Source organism: Hylaeus volcanicus, chromosome 2, assembly GCF_026283585.1.
Source record: "Hylaeus volcanicus isolate JK05 chromosome 2, UHH_iyHylVolc1.0_haploid, whole genome shotgun sequence".
In the NCBI taxonomy this organism is placed as follows: Eukaryota; Metazoa; Arthropoda; class Insecta; order Hymenoptera; family Colletidae; genus Hylaeus; species Hylaeus volcanicus.
In genome coordinates, this window is record NC_071977.1 from 26923464 (window position 1) to 26946224 (window position 22761).

Here is a 22761-nt window from a genome sequence, read left to right on the forward strand (position 1 = left end):
CCTAATAAATGCACAGGAAATCATCAGGCTTTTCATTCATAACTATGTTATAAATATTTGTAATTTGCCTGCTAAAAATTGTATCTCTATACTCGCCATGTTCTAATTTCTCTGCAGATGAAATTCGCTATGTCAGTACTGGCTGTTCTGGCCCTGGCCGGTTCCCTGCACGCCGTGCACGTCACAGTTCCAAGCACAGGCTCAGGTGCACTCGCCAAGGAATTGCAGGACTTCATGGACCTAATACCAGTGGATCGCGTGATGGCGGTTCTCAGAGGCTACGCAGCCCAAGACAAGGAATTCCAAACCATGATGAAGCTTGTTGACTCCAAGGAAACTGTATTCTACGTTAAAGAGATGCAAGTCCACCCTGCGGCAAAGAAACTGCTGAACTACATGCAGAATGCTGGTTTCGACGTCTATTTAGTAGTAAACAAACTGAACGCGGCACTTGGAATTAAACGTATCGCTCCTTTTGCTTCCCACAAGATCACAGGTGGATTTCTTGGTTTAATGATAGACCTCGCGAATGAATTACCACTTAAGCAGTTGAGTAATTTGAAGAAAAGCAAAATGGTGAAATCCCCAGTATTTGCCGCTTTCGTTAAGGAAATAACGTCTCCTACATACCACGAGTTGTATAACCTCGTTCACACAAACAAACACGTGGTAAACATCGCGCAACAGGCCAAACAGGCTGGCATCCATAGTATTCCAATAAAACAGTACTACATGCACTTTATTGTCGCCAGACAAATTCTGAAACTACACCCGTAACTTTTTAACTGTATTTTGGGATTTCTATAATGTTAATATATATAAAATGAAGTAATAAATATTTAATTGAACATGTATCTAATGCACCTACTATTACCCTTTGCTATCTCCTATGCAGTTTTCCTAAAGGTTCACAGACAGATTGAATCATTTCCACTATTACAATTTATTAAGAAAGTTTCATGGATTTCTTTCACATTAGTGCAAAAATATCAAGTAGTCATCTATGTTTTTACTACATGCAAAAGACATTATTCTAGATTAGTATTGAGAGTCATCCGAAAAATGAAATTACTCAACTTCTATTTCCATTTCTAACGTGATTTGACGATGATGTCATGTGTAATCAATTTTATCACTTCTACAACTACGTAACCATTAATACGCTTGTAATCCAAAGTAATCTATCCCATTTTGTAACAAAGTATTGTTTAAGTGTTATAATCTTATCACCCGTCGCTAATTGATTTCGCACGGTATATAAGATGCTGCGAAACACAATCAAGAATCCTTATTCACTGATCAATACTCCTGGGAAGTCTACAATTTCCAAAGTGAGTACATTTGTGTTGCGTAGCTAAGAATTATTTTAGCTAGCTCTTGTTTGTCACCTGTCTGCTAATAATTCTCTCAACATTCACTATCTTCTGATTTCTCTGCAGATGAAGTTCGCTCTGTCGTTACTGGCTGTTCTGGCCCTAGTCGGCTCCCTGAAAGCCTACAAAATTCCAAGCACAGGCTCAGCTCTTCTCGCCAAAGAATTTCAGGATTTCTTGGGTCTGGTACCACAGGATCGTGTGATGGCCATTCTTAGAGCCTACGCGGCACAAGACAAGCAGTTCCAAACTGTCATGAAACTCGTGGACTCCCAGGAAACGAAACTGTACATCCAAGAAGTGGAAGCATACGCCCCGATGAGGGATCTGTTGGCGTACACACAGAGAGATGGTCTCGACATCTATTTAATGGTGAACAGACTGAACGCGGCTCTTAAACTTAAACCCTTCGTTCCTCTTGCTTCCTTGAAGATCACTGGTGGACTTCGCGGTCTTTACAAAGACATCGAGGCTGTGTTGCCTGTCCAAAAGATGAAGGATTTGTTCGATTATAAAATGAAGAAACCGACAGAATTGTTTTTCTTTATGCACGAATTGATGTCTTCTAGATACTTCAAATTGGCCAATTTTATTCACACAAACCAACACTTGTTAAACATAGCGCAGCAGGCCAAACAAGCTGGCATCGATAGTACCCTTATTGAAAAGGACTACTTGTACTTTATTATTGCTAGAGTACTTCTGAACCATTAAATTCTCTTCCAGTTGTTATTCTTGTAATTTTCTAACTGTATTTTGGTGTTTCTATATCGTTAATATGTAACAAGAATATTTTCTATAGCTTAATGCATCGAATGAGGATGTTAAGTATATTGATAAATAAAAAAATAATGACCGTGTTATCTATGTATTGAATTCATCGATTTGACTCATCGTGTGAAGATAGAGTTAATGGTAATTACAAGGTGTCAGATAACAGTTATGATGTGATGACTGCGATTGCTGCGTTATCAAATAAGGGTGTGTAGTAAGTAATGTGTCAAGAAGACCTTATCTTTTTTGCAGTAGTTACGTGACACACCTTCTAATTGAAATTTTATTTACTTTTTTTGAAGACACATTGCGATTTTCCTAATTCTAAGTAAGCAGAAGGGTTTTCCAAAAGGGACATCATAATTTTTAATTTTAAACGAAAGTATACACATGCAAGTGTTTATCACGACTACGTTGGCAGGTGTATTTTGTTACTAAAAAACAAAATCTATATTCACTTCCGTGATAAATGACCCGCAAAATATTTTACTAAAGATTCATCTGAGCATCCTAGTCGATAGTTTTTCTAAACTAGTTATGAACAAATACGCTATCTTTTTGCCAAGAGTATCACTATAAAAAGTACCTTACATAAATTTAATTACATGTGCGATTGATAGTTACTACGTGCATGTATACAAATATTTGCATTCGCTATCTCAGAAGATAATTATTGTCATCCATTTCCTATCAACGATTACACGTGTTATCAACAATGTTCGTGACACGTTCACGTTTGAGTGTTCTCGCAGTAAATAACAGTGTGACGTTACTACTGTGTATAATTCCTCGGAGAGTACACATAATTCACTAGGAATTCGAATCTGGAAGCTCGATTGTTCGAACAGACAATATTTTGAACTTCTCAAGAATATATTTCTTGTACACAGAAAGTCGGATGAAATTACCGCATCGAGCGAGCGTAGTACTCTTTGAAATCTCGCTCGTCCTTTTTCGTATTCCGACATTCACGACAGATGTGAACATAGCGAGGCTTTCCTAGACGTTGATAGCGCGACGTCGAGTTCGCGTCTTTGACGAAAATAAAAGTTTTAAATGGCGCCTGCGTAGTGAATTTCAAAATACCCCCGGACCATTAAATCTTTCATATACAGCAAATTTAAATTTCTCACGGGCGCCAGTTCTTGAGCGAACGACGTGTCCCCTTTGTAGAGAGAAACCTTGACAAAGAAAAGTTCCTTCGACGCGCAATAACCTGCTCCGGGGCTTCGTTAAAGATGACCTAAAACGTGGCTGGCAAAGGAAATGTTTATCAACGTGTAATGGCCCAACGAATCTGCCTCGCTACTCTAAACGACATCCTCCACTCTCCTGTAACCTAAGTACGTAAACTTTTACAGAGTTCCCCACCACTTCCAACTCGCAACTCATCCTTTTTCATTCATCAACAGAGCTCATCGACGATGTCTTATTGAAGAAAACCATCACAGAAGGAAGAAAAATCCGTAATAATGAATCCACAAATTATGCTCATGAGCGTGGTGGCCACTGCCTCGGTAGCTTTCATCGGTTTCGTTGCTTACCGAGTCGGTTTTCGGTCCAACGATCCCGATTTCACGAATCAGCTGCCGCTGAAAGACAACAGCTCCCTGGAGGAGGATCTCAAAGATATCATGGCATTCGTGCCTCAGGACGATGTACGGGAAATCATCCACAGGTAGAAATCCTTCGTTCCTGGACTTTCAATCGCTATTTCAATCAATCACACATTCTATTTGTTTGAGGCTCTGTTTACTTTATAAATATTTCGGTGGACGTTCTCTCTTTGGTTAGGACAAATGGTCGAACAGATATTTCTAAGATGGTAGATTCTTTGATTTTTGTAGTTTGAGAAACAGTTTATTCGAATAGTCTGCGTTGGAATTATCTACAGTCAGTTCCATAAATATTCGTACCCTCTATGTCCATTAAAGAAATTTGTTTAAATTAAATTGTATATTTGTATAAATATGTTGATGTATATACAAATATATACATGTGCGAACTTATTCATATACATATTTATAATGAAAAATTGATTTGGTAATATCAAAACTATTATTTAATTTAATTAAACTTCTTCAATAGACGTAGAGGTTACGAATATATATATGGGATTGACTCTAGAAAATTTAAATCAAACAAGAATTAGAAGAATAAAATAATAAACACAATAAACACACAGCTTTTTGAAATATCGATCCACATGCGAATACATCAAAACATATCCCCACATATATGCACGTCCCTCATGCATGTCTCTTGAATCGATAGATACATGAAGTACGACACCCAGATCGGAGACACCGTGAGCTTCATCAACGACCAAAGGCGATTCATATCCAGGGAGCTTCAGAGCATGCCCCAGGTGGTTCGTATGGTCAGTTTCCTGCAGAAGCTCGGTCTGGATGTCAACTTTTGGGAAGAAAGCGTTCGAAGCTTCTGGAAGACGTCGCCCAGATTCATCAGGAACGATCCACAACGGGCGACGGGCGGCCTTACCGTGATGATCGACAAAATCTTGCAAACGATCCCGCTGGACGAGCTGCACGAGCTTTTGCGACAGAAGTACAAGTACTCTGGCAGCTTTCGCAGATTTTTGCTATTCCTCCGGTCCAAGGACTTCGCGGATTTGTGTAACGCGCTCGAGAAGAACAGTGTGCTGCATCATCATTATTTCTGGGCCAAAGAGAGCGGGCTTGAGGTCACGTTCGCAATCGAGCTTTTGAGGGACCTCTACGATTACCTTACGCAGTCGTTGGTCACGTAGAAATCCTCTGTTTTCTTTCATCACTAATAAATAAGAAGGAATGGAAATTTGTATTATTCTATATTTATTACAATTTTTTAAATTGTACATTTTAGTTCATTTTAGATAGATAAGCCAGCGTAGGTTCATATCACTATATATCGCGGATAAAATTTAATTAATGAATTCGAAAGAAACGTGAGCTACATCACATTAGTCGAATCGAAGCTATCAGCGTGGTGACCGCTGGCTCAGAGTGTCTTGATAAACACCTGAGTGGCTCCTTCTATCTTGTAAATTACGAATCACTTCATTATTATCATTCAGAGAACCCGAAAATTTCGGTCAATAAATAATATAAAATTCGCCATAGTACATTTTTCAATTCAGTAACACAATTTCATAGAATTTGAATCATTCATAATTAACAATGCCTTTATAATTAACAATCCAATTTTTCACAAATTTAAAGAGCAATAGTCACGGCGGATCGCTCGATGTCACAGAGCCCTATAAATTAATTTAGCTTCATTTGCCTCGCAGGCCGATTTAACGTTTAAGACAATCGATTATCGTCGAGGAAGGGAACAGGTACCTCTCGCGATGGTATGGTTTGTCGAGTATTGCGAATTTACATTGAATGTCTAAACGCTACGTAGGTACAGTAGAACGTCGATTATCGCAACAAGTGGACAGACATTTATTGAACTTCGTCCGATAAATCGGTAACAGCGTTCCCGTTCGATTATTCGAACGAAACTTTCCCATCTCGAATACGACGATTTCTGATGAAATATTTCTGTAATCGGAGTATGGATAATCGTTGTTCTATTGCGTGTCATTTTTAGATGATAGCGAGAGTTCGATGGACACGCTCGATGAAAATGTTTTAATAATTCAAATCATGGTGTGAGAGTTACGGGTTCTTTTGTGAGTACTGACTTGGTATCGAGTATCGAATGTTTGTGGCTACGATGAAGGATCTGCGTGTCGGAATCAATGGCATGGAGAACTTGTGAGTATTGATATCGACAGCCATCTGGTGATGAACATGGGAAATACTATAATAAATTTAATTAATTGCTACATAACTCGTGCATATTACAAGTTGCATAAAATTTATAAAGTTAATTACTGTATATATTTTTCCTTGATTGTCAATTAAACGCATTGATACAAAATAAAAGTTACTATGATATCTATTCTCTACATTATATTCATGTGCTATTTATTATTTTCTGTCTTAATAGGCTGTTCTGACAAAATGTTTTTAGATTTCAAATAACTTATGTTTGAGGGATTACTATCTACCGACTATGGTTTTGTATTATCTGTATATAACAGTGGCAATACTTTTCCTGGATTTAAATTAAATTGAATCTGTAGAAGTTAAGGCTGATTTATAATATTTATTTTTACGTCAGAAAGTAGAACAACTTGGAAGAATCTGATTGGTTAAGAAGACATATACTTATCGATCTCGTGTTAGTATTTCATTGGATACTGATTTCAAGGCGATATTATATCGAACGACGATGGAAGATATGTGTGTATAACAAAGTTGGAGGTGTTCGTGATAGAGTCACCGATTACGATACTGATAGCGTTCAGTTGAATGACATTTAAAGCACTGACACAAGTAACACGCAATGTATTTCCACATAAGAAAATAAAAACTGAAAATTGTAATCTAAAGAATTAGTCATACGATTGATAGAATATATTCGAATAAATGAATAATGATATTAAAAAGAACTGATAACAAAATTCAGACACTACTTCTCCTATAAAATACCTATAAAATATTCGAACATTAAATTATCGAAATAGTCTTCAGCCTGGTATCAACGGGCACCGTTTTAAATTCCGTTTACTTCGCGAAGGCTGATCAGTTTCAACCCCTATCAGGAACGGTTCTTCGTTACCGCGCCGAAAGTTTCGCCGATGAAACGAGAAAGCAAAAGGGCACCACGTGCCCCGAATGGCCCGGAGTACTCGTAGCCGTTCGATAAATAAAAGAGGACGAGGTTCGAGCACGTGGCGCTAACTTTTAAAAGGAAAGTAAGGGTTTGTCTTAACCGAAGCGTCTTTGTAGCAGGCAAGGGTGGGTCTCGTTGCACGAGTCGACGGAGGGTTAAGAAAAAGCAACGAGCGGTGAAACGGGTCGGTGCCGAGGCGCTGTTCTAATTAAAATTGTTACAATTTAATGAGTCTCAGAACTCACTATTGGCGCGTCGTAATAGAAAGTCATAAGAAGAGCGGAGAGGGTTGAGACAGGAACTCGGTCCGAGGATCCGGAGAACACCCGTTAAACGGAAGGAGAATGATCGAGCGAAACGGAAAATCCCTGTGAGAAATGTTCGAGAGGAGGACAAGAAAAATCGACGAGGGTGAGTAACGAGGAATAGGGGTGACGACGATGTAAGGGGTGGAGGGGGCCGGGTTTCTGAGGAAGAGTAAAAGGAAGATTGCGGAAGCGAAAGGCTGGAACAGGTAGCTACGAGAGGGTCGTAGAGCGAGAAAGCGATGAAAAAATGAAGACTGAGGAGAAGACGAGAATCGAGAACAAAGCGGCGCAGCTTTGAGACGCGACTGAGAAATCGTCGTTTCAATCTTTAAACTTTTCCACTCAATATGGAACGCACCCTCATCCCCTTCGACCCTTCAATTCACCGACCGAACCGTGCACTACATTGTTACTATGCTGAGTTTACGGTTCTTCCAGTTTGTTTTTCCAATGAACTTGGTGAACTCTTCTAATACTTTCCGGGAGAAATAGAACTATTGCTTACGCTAAGATATTTCCTGGGTAGTGAAGTTTACTGGGTAGTCTAATTTTATCTGTCCTGAGGAGAAGCTAATTATTTCTATTTCATTTTATAAAATGAAAATGCAAAGTCTTATACTACGTATCATAAGATGGAGTTAATTATTTCTATTTCATTTTATGAAATAAAAATGCAGAGTCTTATACTATGTATCATAACATGAAGCTAATTATTTTGAGAACCAAAATGAATGGTTTAGGAGGGCTTCGAAACAGATGGAAACTTTAATTGTACATACCTTAAGAAGATGTCAATTGCCTTTAAAGCAAAGTAAATTCATTAGAAACGTTTCGAAATACTCTACGAGTCGGATAGAGAATCTAATTGTTTCCATAATAGAATTTATTGAAAATGTTTCGGAACAGTTAAAAAGTCTAATATATCATAAGAAAAACCCAATTGTTTTTGCATCAGGTAAAATAAATTCAACATAAGAACTTTGAAACAACCATAAACTTTATTCTCACGTATCATAAAAAGAACCAAATTGTTCCTGCAACAAGTAAAATACACAGTATCTATAAAGTCGAATTTTACATATCATAAGAACAATCAAACTTTACATACAATAATTAAAATAAATCGATTGTGAATCATTTCTGAGTATTTTCGCGTACATGAATACCACAAGCTTCGCAATTCAAGGAACGGTAGGCAAATCAACGCCAGTTATGTCCTTGAATATCTGCTTAACAGGTGCAAGGTCCAAGCCATCGTTGAGCGCCTTTTGTCTCATCTCCAGAAAGATGGGTGCACTGTAAACAGCATTAACGATGGTCTGGAAGTTCGGTGAGCGGAGTTTCTCGATAAAGCTCTTGAAATCTGGCGAACTGTTCATCTTCTCGTCGAACATGGTCTTGAACTGATCCATGGGAAGAATAGCGATGATCTCGTCCAGCATGGCCTTCATTCCGCCGCGATTGGCGTAAGTTCTATACGCAAAACCTCTCTTGGGTGGCACGTAGTCCTCCATACCGAAGATCTTGTGGACCTTCTGCAGGAAACTAAAGATATCCAAGCCAGCGTCTTTCAGGTACAGAACCAGGTCTTGGTACGCCTTCAAGGCCTCGACTTGGCGCACCAACTCGTGGAACTCCTCGCTGTACATGTCATTAATCGCTACCTGAACCTGGTCATCGTCCAAATACCTGAGAATGATCGACAAGATCTTTTCCCTGTCGACGAGGGCCTCGAAGTCATGGATATCCTTGGCAAGTCCCGTGTCCTTAGAGAATACCACGAAGGAGTTCTTGAGCTCGGGGAACTCGATGCCCAGAACGGTGTAGATAATGTCCTCGATCAGAGCCACGTCGATGCCCTTAACGCTGATCATGTTACGGAATTTCAGGTAACGTTGATTAGAGTACAAGGTATTGATGAATTTCTGGTGATTGGGGGCCTTCAGTTCCCTGACGAAGTCGCGGAACGCGGGTGAGTGCCTCATCTTGTAGACGTAACCGTGGATAAAGAGGTCGTAGTTGACGAGCGCCTTCACCTGGTCGAAGTAGCCCCTGATCCCACCTGTGATCTTCAGAAGGGTTGGCTGGAACGCTGGGATGCCGGCGAGTTTGTTCACTTCGTTCAGCACGTTGTTGATGTTCACTCCGTTCTTCTGCAGGTAGGCTGCGAAGTTGCGGAACTCTGGGATTTTTTCGATTTCTGTCAGCAACTCCTTGAAATCGTAGGACTCGAAGTACATCAGAAGTTCCTGGAACTCGGCATCCTCAGAGGCGTACTGAAGCGTGAGCGTCATCACTTCATCCAGAGGGATCATATCCATGAAGTACTGGATGTCCTTGTAGAGAGGTCCCTCGCCGAAGGATGGGAGATAGTGACAATTGACGGTTGCGACAGCAACCAAGGCCGTTAGGGCTACCAGTGTGAAACGCATCTGGAAGGAATTGGATCATGATCAGAAAGACTCAATTTAATATTCGTATTACAGTAACTTCAACTTCAATATTTATACTACCATCAGTACCTTCGATGTTCCCATTATCATAAATACTTTCGAGTTAGAAATTCTCTCTATCGAAAATAATTAGTACAGCCTTAGCATTTTTACGTTAATAAGTAACCGTTAGAATATTCGTAATTTCATTAGCAACTTTAGCAGTCATTATTTAATTAAAAAAAAAAATACATCAAGTTTAATATTCCAACTACATAAATATCTGTACATTCATAAATAAGTTTAACTTTATTTTGTATTGTTAGTGAATAGCTCGAAGTATAATGCGCGAATAAAATAATAATTTTAGGTGTCGATCAAGGAACTTACCGTGACAGGTCCTATCGATGAGTACGACTGACTTTCGGTATTCTGCGAACTCATTTTATATGTTCCATATCATCTGAAGAAAAGCACAGGTGATCTCACACATTTAGGAAAAATGTAGATAAGATCGAAACGTGCACCTGTGCCGATTAACACACAGAGATCGATAAATAGGTCCGTTGGTGCCTTTATCTTGATAACATTGTAATTTATTGGATAAAATAATTTTGTTTTAGATAAAATCAGATTTTTAAATATATTCTGTGTGTGTTTTTTTCAGATTTATCGATTGTTAGTGCCGTGAGTATAGGGGTGCGGATGTCACGGATACCATTAGGTGTCATTAAAATAGTTACTAGACTTTTGTATAGCGTTTTAGCAAAAATTAATCATTGCGATTGTTATGTAGAAATACTTTGGCAAGTTTAATGTCGTTCTGTTTATTTCTTCAACTTTGTTATCGTACTCTGTCAATAATATAAAAGAAATCTAAGTATTTAAAAGCTTACCAACGTAAAAGGATGAAATATCAAGAGAGTTTCATCTCTAAATTTTTATTTTCCAAAATGATAAAGCGAGGAAACCGTTGTTATTGCACAATAGATATAAAAATGTATGGTAAAACCAGGACACTAGACTTATGAAAGATAAAAGTACTGACCATGTTATTCAGGAAGATACACAAGTGTGCGCCATTGTTTATCGGATTTTAATTAAGTTGATACGAGTCACATATTCAGTGTCAGCTACAAACATATTTAGATAAGTTTATCATAATGTAATCAAAAGTTATGAAAAATATCAAAAATACGAAATATAATTTTGAACGGATAGGAACAGCTTCATCTGTATACTTCTCAAACTTCCATCACTATTTTTACAATAAAATAGATAATAATAGTTCCAATCACATTTTTCAATTCTATGGAGATGGAGATGGAGATGGAGATCTCTTTCGAGATGAATTTTTGTTTGATGGTACAGCATCTGACAAAAAATAGAGAAGAGTTTCAATATAGCGAAGCATTATATTCTTATATGGTCATCATGAAATTAGTGTAAATTCATTTATTTTTCTTTTCAGATATAGAAAGTTTTGCATTCCAATCAATTGAACCAGTTGATAAGCGATAATTGCATGCCTGTGGTGATCACCGATAAGTAAATTTATCTGGTGTTTAATGAATATAGAATAATAACATTTCTGCGACAATTGGTCTCACGCCACTATGACGTATGTATACATATTTAGTACTTTCGTTAGCGTATCGCATTATATAATTGTAATCTGAAGTACATTTCGTTTCAGACCGATTAGCAGATCTCACCCCGAGGAGGTTGCTGCGAATGGAATCAGAGTTCCTTTGATCTTCCTCTATATACATAGATTATACAATCGAAGTGCTTAATACTAAGTACGAAACTATGAAAATCAAAGAAAACAAACTTCCTTCGATTTCCAAAGTCTAAGATTGACTTTGCAAAGCAATTATTTGAACCAAGAGGGGTGAAGCTAAATAGAGATCGCGACACGACGTGACGTAATTGTTATTAATATTTAAGGGAATGCTTATTAATAAAAATGATTTTTTTTGTATTTACGATAGTTTAGACATTATCGCTCTGTAACAGTTTAGCTGTCTCACCCTGTATGCTTCAAAAATTGTTTACGATCTAATAATACACAGAATTTTTGTATTTAAAATATTTGCGTAACGCTGGTCCAGCGTTCTTTTTATCTGTCTACGTGATCTTCTCATATCTAAGAACGTTTCCTTCTCCGTTCGTTAGGTTTTTGTTAACCGAAAAGAATTTTAATAACATAATTAGAATTTTAGTTTAATTGCTAACAAACTACTAAGTTCTACATATTCATCGATGTTAGCATCTTTCGCGTGTTCATCTTGCACACGACAAGACCGCAGACAGGTGTGACAGAAACTTATACGTTATACAGAATAGTCTGAAAACAATCCACAAAGTTGTTCTCTCAGTTTGATCGAAAAAGTTGATCTCATAAAGTCAACCACTTTGAATCGCCGTATCGTCAGGAGAACTGAAATTTACATATTGAAATCGAGGAGAAAATATACACAAACAACCCCGTACAGTAATTAAGATAAGTATGTTTCATTTTTACAGCAGCCTAGTTATCGATACTTCTAATTCATACCACTAATATGATTATTAACAACAGTTTAGTTAAGTATCATATTTTTTATTTCCAGTAAATCTCCATCGCTTCATAAGGATATAAATATAAAAGAATTTATAACGTTTATTAAAAAAGTAGAAGAATCAATTTATATCTAAATTATAGTCTGTATCTTCTCATATTGTAACATATGTAAAAATAGCATTACCTATCATTTCCTACTATTCAAGATTCTAGGATCAGGAATTATCACCATCAACAGAATATACAAAGATGCTCACTTATTGCGTATTTACATCGATATTACATTTTTCACATCCGTTAGAATAATTTTTACTGAACCGTTTAATGGTTGATCTTAACATGGAAGAATTTCTCTATGAATTCCTTGGCGTCCTCGACATTAACCCCAGCTTTCGAGATTTTGTCGAAGAAACCGTTCCAGTTCGGGTCAGCTAAAATACCGTTGGCGACATTTTGCATCGAGGGCGCACTCAAGCGAGCGTAGAAGCCGGCGAACACCTTGGAGTGGGCCAATTTGTATTCGAACAGTTCGTGCACCTTCTGCTTGGGGTAGATGGCCTCGATATCGTCGAGGAGGCCACGGATTCCTCCCGTGATCTTGAAGTTCACGGCCACGTTGGGGACCTGGAGTCTGGGAAGACCGAGGAAGTCATTTCCTCTGTTCACCATGAGGTAGATGTCCAGGCCAGCCTTCTGCACGTAGTTCAGCAGGTCGATGACCTCGGGCATGTCCTCGATGTGCTTGATCAGAGTCGTGAATTCTTTGGAACGCATGTAGGTGACAAACGTTTGGAATTCCGTGTCCTCAAAGAGATATTGGAAGAAGATGCCCAGCATCTCGTCGAGAGGAATAGCATCCACGAAGTCCTGGAGTTCGTCTGCGAGGGCGCCCGAGCCCGCGCGCGGGAATTTGTAAGCTTCCAGGGGGCTGGAGACGGCCAGGACCGCCAAAACTACCAAAGCGAACTTCATCTGCGAACGTAAGTGGTGCTTAGGTTGCGGAACGTGCGTCAGGGAATGCCGAACTGCGACTCGGACATAATTTTCTTGCTTTGATCCGTCGCGGCGAATCGCGCGAGCGATGAATATTTGATGCTCGAGGAGACGGTCGGTATGCGTGTATCGGTAGGTGAATTATTTAGTTCGGAGATGAAAGTGAAGCTTTCGGTGAACTACGGAACTCAGCAAACAGTTCGTTTAGTGGATATTGAAGGGTCACGGTAATTTGACTAACAGTTGTGTAGTTAAATTAAAAGTCTTGTATTTTTTACAATTTCTGCAAAAATTAATACAATTTGATCTACTTTTCTTTTGTTTCGAATGTAAATTTGACTATAGGACTATATCATTTTAAAATTCTTGTACTTTTTACGTTTAAATGCCATTTCTAAAAAGAAGAAGACTATTTTGAACTATTTTCTTATAAATTCGATTATAGAACTGTAACATTTTGATTGATTTAAACTTCTTTTAAAATCTTACCATGTGGCCTCTGCTATTCAACTCGACTGAATGCTAATTGTTGGTCTGTCAACCGTTTATATACACGGTTTCTATCGGATAATTACCAATTTCGATAAGATTAATTCGATAACTGTATACTGAATACACAAGAGAACTGATTTGCTTAGATGACATAAGATTTCCAGATGCATCAGATAACACAAATGAAATTTTACACCAAATACTGTTAAGTACGCTACATATTTAATTATATTCAGATCACTCACTTCGGATAGCCGTTTATTACGCGAATGGGGATTTTATTCTGATAATGTTGATACAAGATAAGATTAGAGAAGATACATTTTGTATTTCCTTGTAGGGAATTCTAATCGTTTTTCTGGCTGTCATTAGCTTGGAGCTTAGGCAAGCTACAAAAGAGTTGTTTTGAGAATCAGGTCAGTTGGTTTTTGAATTGTTGGTTTTTGGTTTTTGGTTTTTGGTTGATCGTATTGCGAGATATAAATATATGACACCATCCAAAAGTATGATATACTAATTTTATCGTTTGTCTCAAGTGAATGATTGTTTATCTTTGTTCTTGTCTTATTTAACTTTGCCTTATAATCTTATGTATGTATATTTGTAGTATCCGCGCCTCCCATACCCAACAATAAGGAGTCAAATAAGAACACGAAACGTAGGGTACGGGATTGGTCTTGTAGGTAAAGCGGTCGACTGTGGATCCGAGGATCGTGGCTTCGAATCCCCGTGCCTTATTTTTCGTTTAGACTCCTACATATGGGGGCTCGTCCGGGATGGGGGTTACAGCGGCAGAGGACCGGCCAGTGACGATGAGTGACGATGAACAACAATGCCACGCGAAGGACGGTGTCGTGTTGACGGTGGAGCGGGCAACAATGAGGCGTCGAGAGAGAAAGAGAGAGGGGAGTACACTCGCGAAAGAGGGCGCGGCGCGCACTGTTGTTGAGACGCGAAACCCGAGAAAACGGACATTCGAGGGCGAATGAATGTCAATTCAGGATAGCCGAGTGTAGTATCCGCGCCTCCCATACCCAACAATAAGGAGTCAAATAAGAACACGAAACGTAGGGTACGGGATTGGTCGCGTAGGTAAAGCGGTCGACTGTGCCTTATTTTTCGTTTAGACTCCTACATATTATTCATTTTTAATCAGAAAGTAAATTCAGAAAGTAATTCTCAAGTCTTCCCTGTAATCATTCTTACATTCTTCTTAAATTATAACCATGAGCAGCAACTATTATTTAATCCCTGCAAACGTTACCTATAAGTAGTGGGACAGGAAGCATTGACAAATAATAAATATTTGAAATTTGTATATTTATGAAAAAAGAAAAACATTTAGACGAACAACATCAAAATTTAACAATTATCATAATACGATATCAACAAATTAAGCTGGGAGGTGGACAGTGACGCCGAAGAATTGCTGAATGAAATCGACAGCATGGTTGACATCAACGCCGTATTTGAGTGCATGGGCTAGGAAACCGGGGAAGTTCGGGTCGGAGGTGACACCGTCGACGATTCTCTGGGCTGCAGGAGACCTCAGGACAGCCATGTATTGGGCGAACACTGGAGCATTGGCCATTTTCTGACGGTACAGAGCCCAAAGCTTGGCTTCGGGTATCAAGGCGTGGATTTCGTCGATCAAACCACGAACTCCACCGGACTTGAGATTCATGAGAGTTGCTGGTGGTTGTAAGGCTGGAAGTCCAAGGAACGCGTTCGCTTTGTTCACCAGGTAGTATTCGTCCACGCCAGCCAACTGCATGTAGTTGAACAGGCTGACGACGTCTGGGAGGGCCTCGATGTCGGCGACCAGGCTCAAGAATTCAGACGAGTGCAGGTAGGTGAGGACTTCCTTTAATTCAGGGTCGCTCTCGAAGTATTTGTGGAGGGTTGCGACTATCTGGTCCAAGGGCAACAAGTCCACGAAACCCTGGAATTCATCGGCGAGAGCACCATTGCCCGTACGGGGGACTGTGTAGGCATTCAGGGGGCTGGAGACGGCCAGGACCGCCAAAACTGCCAAAGCGAACTTCATCTGCGGAACGTAAGTGGTGCTTAGCTCGAGAAACCAACGGTCAGGAGATTGGGGAATTACGGACGTAATTTTCTCGCTTTGATCTGTGGCGACGAATCGAGCCAGCGATTAATATTTCATGCTCGAGGAAAAGTTTAGCGTGTGTGTATCGGCGGTTGAATTATTTAGAACGGATCGGGGGGATGAAAATGAAGCTTTCAGGCAAATGCTGAATGTATGTGTGATCAGAGATGTTGGATGTTTATTACTGTTTTACTGTTCTTAGTGAGTAATATATAAATATAATTCAGTGATACTTTGTGGTTCGATCTAAACATTACGTTTATTTGGTGTAGAAAGGTACAGTTCATAGAAATATTCATGGTATATTGTAGTAGTGACCAAAGAAAATTTGTATCATTAATTTTTGTTTAAAATTCTATTTGTGCTTATATTTTCTCGCCAACAGAATACAGGTTTCTGCGGTACTTTTACAGCAGAAACTTTTATCTTGAAGACTCTTATCAAAACTGATCTCGCGGAGCAGATATTCGAGAACTTGGGATACAAATTTCAAGGATACAATTACTTCAAAACTTTGATTACAAAAAGTTCCAAGATACGAATAAAATTCCATCAAAGGTAATTATTTTATTTGACAATATAACTGAACTCTTTTTGTATTCTTTCTGGTAAAATTTCATCAAAACCGAAACTTTCACTTTCAGGAATATTTATTTATCAGAACTTACAATATGAGAAAATTTATTATAAAAGTTCCCGGATTATACAATCGTATCATAGCGAAATTTTGAACTTATCAATTTATTAAGTCTAGAAATTAAACAAGCAACGTCTAACAATACAATAATACTATAATTTATAACGAATACAATAAACTTCATCTAAAAGAATAGATGCAAAACTACCAAAAACTTAGTGGATTTCACAAAGATTTTTAAGCATGAAAGTCAAAGTATCACCGAATCACAAAGTGTATGAACTCACTATTTGTAATGATTATAATTTGTTACTTACCATGGTGTCTCTAGGAATGAACTCTTCGACTGACTACGTCTGAATATCGATGACCTGTCCGCTAGCCGTTTATATACCCATTTATCGGCAGTCCACTATACGATAAGATCAATTTGAAAAGTTTAAAATGAAAGTGATAGTCATGCATGATTTTGTCAATCACATAACACAAGCAAAACACTGTTTACGATACGAGGTGGTGTGAGTGGATTTGGCGATAGTAGTCAAATATGACAAATAGTCACTTAGTAAAACTGATATCTTGGTAATATTGATAAATATCACTAAGTTCACGAGTGAAACGAAACAATTCTAATATCGTCACGAGTAGAACATTCGGTCCCGAGTTCGAAATGGCGCGAAAAAAACAAGCGATTTTAAGCAATTTTTCATCGTGCAATACGTGTTTGCCGAGAAACCGGGCATTTTTATTTTAATATTCACTACCAGACGAGAAGAAAATTTCATATTTTCAGTTTACGCGTAATGGAATACGCTCTCTCACGAATGTTTAACGTAATTTCGCGTCCCTTCCACTCTTGGTTTCTCTGACATCAGCTCGCAAGGCACAGAGGGTGCAGGTGGACGACACGGGAAACGACGGAAGCACTGAAGAGGCCAAAGGATGAACTCCATAATATAAATTCTAAACGATATTACGTCACTCGTGCCGGTCTTGTCGACGGGCGAACAAAAAGATTTATCCACTTCTGCGCCCTTTCACGTCGGGGGTTGCATCCTTCGTCTCGTCAGGGCACTGTGTTGCAAGCGGAACCTTTGCTCCTTTCATTTCTCGAGATTGGAAACGTTGAACTTACGTACTTGGTAGTAGAGCGTGCAAAAATTATTCTTGTCTGCCAAATGTTTTGATGGGAATGATTTTAGGACGAACTTAGGGGAATTTTTAGGGGAAGATTTCTCCCTTGGAAATAAATCCTATAATCTCTTGGTTTCCTCTTAGGATCTACAGGAAAGTTTTTTATTTATAATCTTGTTAAAATAATTCATATTAATGTGTAGCATTCTGTTACATTCTTCTCGAGTTTTTCTGTGGTCAGAATTTGAGTTACAAAAATAGAACGTTATATTTGATTTGATTTTCCTAGTATGTGGAAATGTATTGTAGACAAACGTGGAGCTCATAGGCTAGATTCTCAGAAATCTATTGGTTCGATGAGTTTTAATTTCCTGAGCACCTTTATCAAAGTATGGTAAGGCTAGATTGTAGATATGATATATGAAATCTAGTTGTTTAATGGTCTCAAGATGAAGGTCCTCTTCAGGAGATTTACAAATTACATGATAATTAAAGATATCAGTAACACATGAGACTTTTCTACATAATAAAGGGGGGAGCCACCAAGAGCTTTTAAACACATTGTTCCATATCTATTCACTTCTACCGCAGCAAGCTTATCATGAAAATTTCTTTTTCAAAGCTTCAAATAATCATGTCACGAGGAAACAAGGTTTCTAATTTGATATTATTTTTAGACATTATCGTGGCTATTTAATTGGCGGGAAACGTGATCGTAATTGTTTTCTATAGGGTCAGGCCCGATCGTTTCGCTCGCGTTCAAGTTGCAACGACGAGTGGTATCAAATTATTTTCTCCTGCTGGCCAGGCAAACTTTTGCCCGATATTATGGCAGCACGTGGCGGTAACAGCCCGTCGTGCCAGGCTCATCGTTACCAGCGTAACGGCCTCGAGGATTTTCACGAGGAAACAAGGAGCAACTAGGAAAATGTGTTCCCGGTTGCGCGCCCACCGAAACCCTCTGTTTAGAGATTCCAATACCTAAAGCGAACTTGTCTCGTCGAAAAGGCGACGATACGGTACCCTGGCTCGTGTCTGTGTTTGTTCGCGATGGAGATAAAGACAAAAGCGATGCTTAAATTATTTTTGAACGTTTCTTCAAGGAGTCCATTAGAAAGAACTTCAAAAAATGAGTGCAGAACTTTACAGTAAATGAAGTAATTATAATAGGGTGACTGTTTCCAATCGGTGAGAAAAGTTTAACTTCAATTTTACAGATCAAATCTGCGAATGCTAATTCTGTCTTGTATATTAATATATTTGATAAGCCTCGATAACATTTCGATCGTATGTCGATCCTTATCAGTCGCGTTATTTCCCACAGCTGTTATCGATTAAATCTGAAGAAGTGGAGATTTTTTGTTTCTTCTTCCCTCTTATGGGGATACATGTCGAAGTGCCAAAAAAATATATGACTAAGAAAGAAGAATTCAATACGTTTGTACAAAGTACTTTATACGAAAGGTTCATCCAAATGCCAGATATGGATAAAATTTTATTCCAGTAACACACAAAATTTATCTATTTTAGATACAAAGTTTTGCTTATATCTGAGATTTGTACGCGATCGTCTTGGCAACACAACGTCCGATACAAAAAGCTACGATTGACGGTCGCTCGATAGAGGAGCTCGGTAGCAAAAGAATCTGTTCCACTGGGCGTAATCTGATGATGAGAATCGGTGACTAGGCGAAGGTGGCAGCCAATTGGAAATCTCTTCCGTTTGATTAGCCAAAAAACGAGGTCGGAAAAACGGACTGGTCGAAAGAGACAAAGCGTTCCTTTCCACAGTGTTCACGGAAGTTTAGCTCAGTCCACATGGCGCACAGTATGCCATTTTGTACTTAGTTCCATATTAATCAAAAAGAAAAATTTGGTGAGTAATTATAATTGTTATTACCGAATTGAAGTGTTTGCAATTAAACGTACATAAAAACGATTTCCAGTTTGATTAAGTTTCTTTCATAAAATGATTGTGTATATCAATTATAATCCAGTGCTGGATTGCTAAGACAATACATTGCGAGCTTTCAGAGGGATCAAGAAGGGAGCGGGACGGTTGGACCGCGCGGAGGGAACGCAGTGGAAAAGGTGGTCGTAACAAATCCTCCGCGAGTAATCGAGGTCGTGTCTCGGCTAGGTTTTACTCTCGAACACTTAACTCTATTGCGATTGGATTCCCTGTCGGGGTCTCTTCGTCCTTCTTCCCTGCGACTTCGTTTCGAGCTTCTGCCTTCTCCTTCCGCAAGGAGTTCCCTTCCGCTTCCGTCCTCCCACGACCTTTTGCACGCCCACCCATATCGTGCGACGTCTTGGCTTCTTACGCGCGGAAAACCTCATTGCAAGCGACGCGATAAAACACCCTGGAGACTCACGAGATCGCCTCGCTTCCGATGAACTTTGACACGGTATGAATAGGTGCGCTATGAAGGGACCCGACCTTCCAGCGACGTGCACTCCACGCCTGCAAGAGCGTTCGATGGCCTCTTGATGAACGGAATGGCGTTCCATTAAGGGCTGCGAGTCGGAAGACGTTGGAGCTTAAGTGAGTCGAAGAACTGCCGAGCTTTTTTTTTAATGAATTTCAATAAAAAGTCGAGCTTGAGAGGAATTCATGATATTAAAGTGGGCTGTGACAGACTTGTTTTGTTGGTTTGTTTGGTAGTATTTCTCAATTTCTCAAAGCAATACAAATTGATTTCGTTTACACGAACTCATTTTAATTGCGTATCTATTGTATGTATTCTAAAAATATATAAGAGTAAGTAAAAATAATTCTTTCCCCTAAAATTTATTATTAAATCAATCTCTGTTCAAGTACTTCGTACGTCTGTTTTATATTGTATTGATGTTCGAAATTCGTGTCGGGACCAGAGGCTTATAGGTAGATTATCAAGACGAGATAAGAATTCGATTTCAGTGAAACAAAAAATACGATCGGAGATCTTTCAGGAACGATTCTTACCTAATTGGCTTGCGATCGGCATTATCATAAGTGGCCTATTATCAAAGTTTTTTCCCATGTTTGCGATACGATTCGATTCGAAAACGTCCAAGGGTTCCAAAAATAATTGCAGACGATGGAGCCATCATCTCGTTTCTTCTCGCAAATATTTACCGATTGATACCAAATTCGAATCATCAATTACCACGATTAAATCTGCATATTCCTATCGACATGATGTGATAAACAAATAATAAACGATCTTTCTACGTTCTGTGATTGTCTTCTTTTTAACTTTTCATCCGTCTTATCAATATTACTCTTAGATAAATATGACATGAGTAGTTCAAATTATTTAACAACTACTGTAATTGATTTATCGCAACCGTAATTGCTATTTTTTACTTTGTAATCATAAAACGATATCAAATCTAAGCACCCTACTAATACGGAGTATAATGATTTCGATCACTGAAATGTTATTGGTTATAAGTTATAAGTGATTAATACATGAAATAATTTAAACTATTTATAATAACACTGTAAATAGATATTCAGCACTACCATGGAATCTCTATAAAAAATCAAATATTATTTGGTGCGCAAGGAATCAATAAAATCAAGTGCACCCAGCACCAATCAATCGACATTTACGTCCTTTTGTTCCCTGATTCCATCATCCTAAATAGCCAAGGTATCACATGCTACGATAACGAGCAAGAAGCAGGATTTTCCGTTGCCCGTACAGAACCAGACGCGTCGGGTTAAACGCGTCGGGGTTAGCAACCCCCGTTGCGCGGGCTCGCTTGTATTTCAATGTCGGGACATCCGGTTGGGCCGACGAGTGATGTGGTCTGCTACCCTCGTGCATCCGGCTGTCGCCAAACAGCGCGGCGTGTGCACTCGAGCCCGTTGTGTGTTTGCGCGGCTTCAACTTTCCACGACTCCGCGCTGCCCAGCACTGGCTGTCGTGGCGCGACCGCCTTGACGCACAAATCCCTCGTGAACTGCGTCCTTTTAGCTTTGAATCCACAAAGCAACGGCTCAGGGAAGGCACCGCAGCCCAGCCGTCGTCGACAGCGAGTACTGGCTTCCGTCGTTTTTCGTTTCCTATTCGAATTGATTCCCAAATTATCGCCATTTCTGTATATTAGGTTGTCCCATAAGTTCACGCCATTCATTCTTCTACTACTCAAATTAATACATGAAACATACCCATAAGTGTTATAAAAAGAGGTAATCTCTCTCGTTTTACAATGTTTATAATTCAAGAATTATTTTCTGTTTCTAAAATTATTTCCACGCCTCTGAACGTAATCCCCAATTAAAGAATCCACGTCGTTATCGTTCGTTCCTGATCGCCATCTTCTTGTAATCATTATAGCCCTTTCGAACCAAGTATCGCCGGCGACCGTGAAAATCCTTTTGACGTTTCGACCCGGTGACCGCGCGGTCATGCGACGCGATAGTATCATAAACCGCGGTGTTAAGGTTAGATTATCGATGCGCCTTTGCGTCGTGCGCGTACATCCAGCCACGGCCTCGATAACGAGCGAACTTTCGGCCTACGGCCACTCCAGCCGAGTAATTATGCTCGTATTCCTCGTCGAGTTACATTAATTAACGTCGGCTGCGGGGCCGAGGCTGTAACTCGCGAGCCACGAGAACGCTCGAAAAGACCCTTTGTAGGGGTACGAACAGGGGGAAGGGGGGTGTTTATAACGATTACGATGAATACAGAGCATGCAGACCTTGGCGAACATCGATACAATTGCTATTTGTAATTTTTTGACAGAGTTTCGGTTGTCATTTAACCTGATCACATTATACGATAGATTGCGTGCAACGGATTTTAAAATTGTAGTTGAAAAAGTGGTATCAGTTTTAATTCTACATATGTTATCGTAATCTAGAAAAATTGTTGGGTTCTATTTTGTGGGTTCTTCTTACTTAGTCAAATATCTTATAAAGGAGAGGTAACGATTTCAACCAATACTCTACCTGGTAGTATCTTTTCAAATTTAACGACGTCTCGCTTACCTTGACGTGGCCCAGGTGGAACGCTCTCTCGTGTAGGCGACCAACGTCGAGGCTCCGCGGACGGAATCCCTTGGGTCATCTACGAAATCACATTTTACCTCGATACACCCGGTTCTACGGGAGCAATTTTCTCGAGAGCAAACAAGCCGACCTTCTCGCATGCATTAAAGTTTGAACGGGCTCGCAGGAAGGCAGCGCGTATCAGGCCGAAAAGTCTTTCCGAGCGTCTT

The 22761-nt window shown here is 39.3% G+C and overlaps 4 protein-coding genes across 4 annotated transcripts in view; 3 read left to right on the forward strand and 1 right to left on the reverse strand.

Annotated features, from left to right (window-relative positions):
• The window catches only part of LOC128872211 (uncharacterized), a 1082-nt gene extending 228 nt beyond the window's left edge, over window positions 1-854 (forward strand). Inside the window, exon 2 of the mRNA XM_054114663.1 lies at window positions 118-854. Within this exon, the coding sequence (XP_053970638.1) occupies window positions 118-777 (660 nt within the window). The 3' untranslated portion in view covers window positions 778-854. The remainder of the gene's footprint in view (window positions 1-117) is intronic.
• Window positions 855-1202: 348 nt separating this feature from the next.
• On the forward strand, window positions 1203-2236 carry LOC128872209 (uncharacterized). The gene is made up of 2 exons (XM_054114661.1): window positions 1203-1331; window positions 1440-2236. The coding sequence occupies exons 1-2, from the start codon at window positions 1263-1265 to the stop codon at window positions 2085-2087; spliced, it is 717 nt and encodes a 238-aa protein (XP_053970636.1). The 5' UTR covers window positions 1203-1262; the 3' UTR covers window positions 2088-2236.
• Window positions 2237-2363: 127 nt separating this feature from the next.
• On the forward strand, window positions 2364-4917 carry LOC128872210 (uncharacterized). Its single transcript, XM_054114662.1, has 3 exons — window positions 2364-3490; window positions 3560-3825; window positions 4422-4917. The coding sequence occupies exons 2-3, from the start codon at window positions 3620-3622 to the stop codon at window positions 4915-4917; spliced, it is 702 nt and encodes a 233-aa protein (XP_053970637.1). The 5' UTR covers window positions 2364-3490; window positions 3560-3619.
• Window positions 4918-8192: 3275 nt separating this feature from the next.
• LOC128885028 (uncharacterized) lies at window positions 8193-16802 on the reverse strand. Its single transcript, XM_054138768.1, has 5 exons — window positions 16731-16802; window positions 15066-15713; window positions 12521-13153; window positions 10006-10047; window positions 8193-9615 (listed from the first exon to the last, which is right to left on the reverse strand). Exons 1-5 carry the CDS (start codon window positions 16731-16733, stop codon window positions 8365-8367), a joined length of 2577 nt encoding a protein of 858 aa, XP_053994743.1. The 5' UTR covers window positions 16734-16802; the 3' UTR covers window positions 8193-8364.
• Window positions 16803-22761: the final 5959 nt, after the last annotated feature.

Coding starts and splice junctions, on each gene's coding strand:
- LOC128872210 (XM_054114662.1), top strand. CDS start 3,620: ATGAATCCACAAATTATGCTCATGAGCGTGGTGGCCACTGCCTCGGTA. Junction 3,826..4,421: donor GTACGGGAAATCATCCACAG/GTAGAAATCCTT, acceptor TTGAATCGATAG/ATACATGAAGTACGACACCC.
- LOC128872209 (XM_054114661.1), top strand. CDS start 1,263: ATGCTGCGAAACACAATCAAGAATCCTTATTCACTGATCAATACTCCT. Junction 1,332..1,439: donor GGAAGTCTACAATTTCCAAA/GTGAGTACATTT, acceptor ATTTCTCTGCAG/ATGAAGTTCGCTCTGTCGTT.
- LOC128885028 (XM_054138768.1), bottom strand. Junction 10,048..12,520: donor TCATAGAGAAATTCTTCCAT/GTTAAGATCAAC, acceptor ATGAGTTCGCAG/AATACCGAAAGTCAGTCGTA. Junction 9,616..10,005: donor CATCGATAGGACCTGTCACG/GTAAGTTCCTTG, acceptor AATTCCTTCCAG/ATGCGTTTCACACTGGTAGC.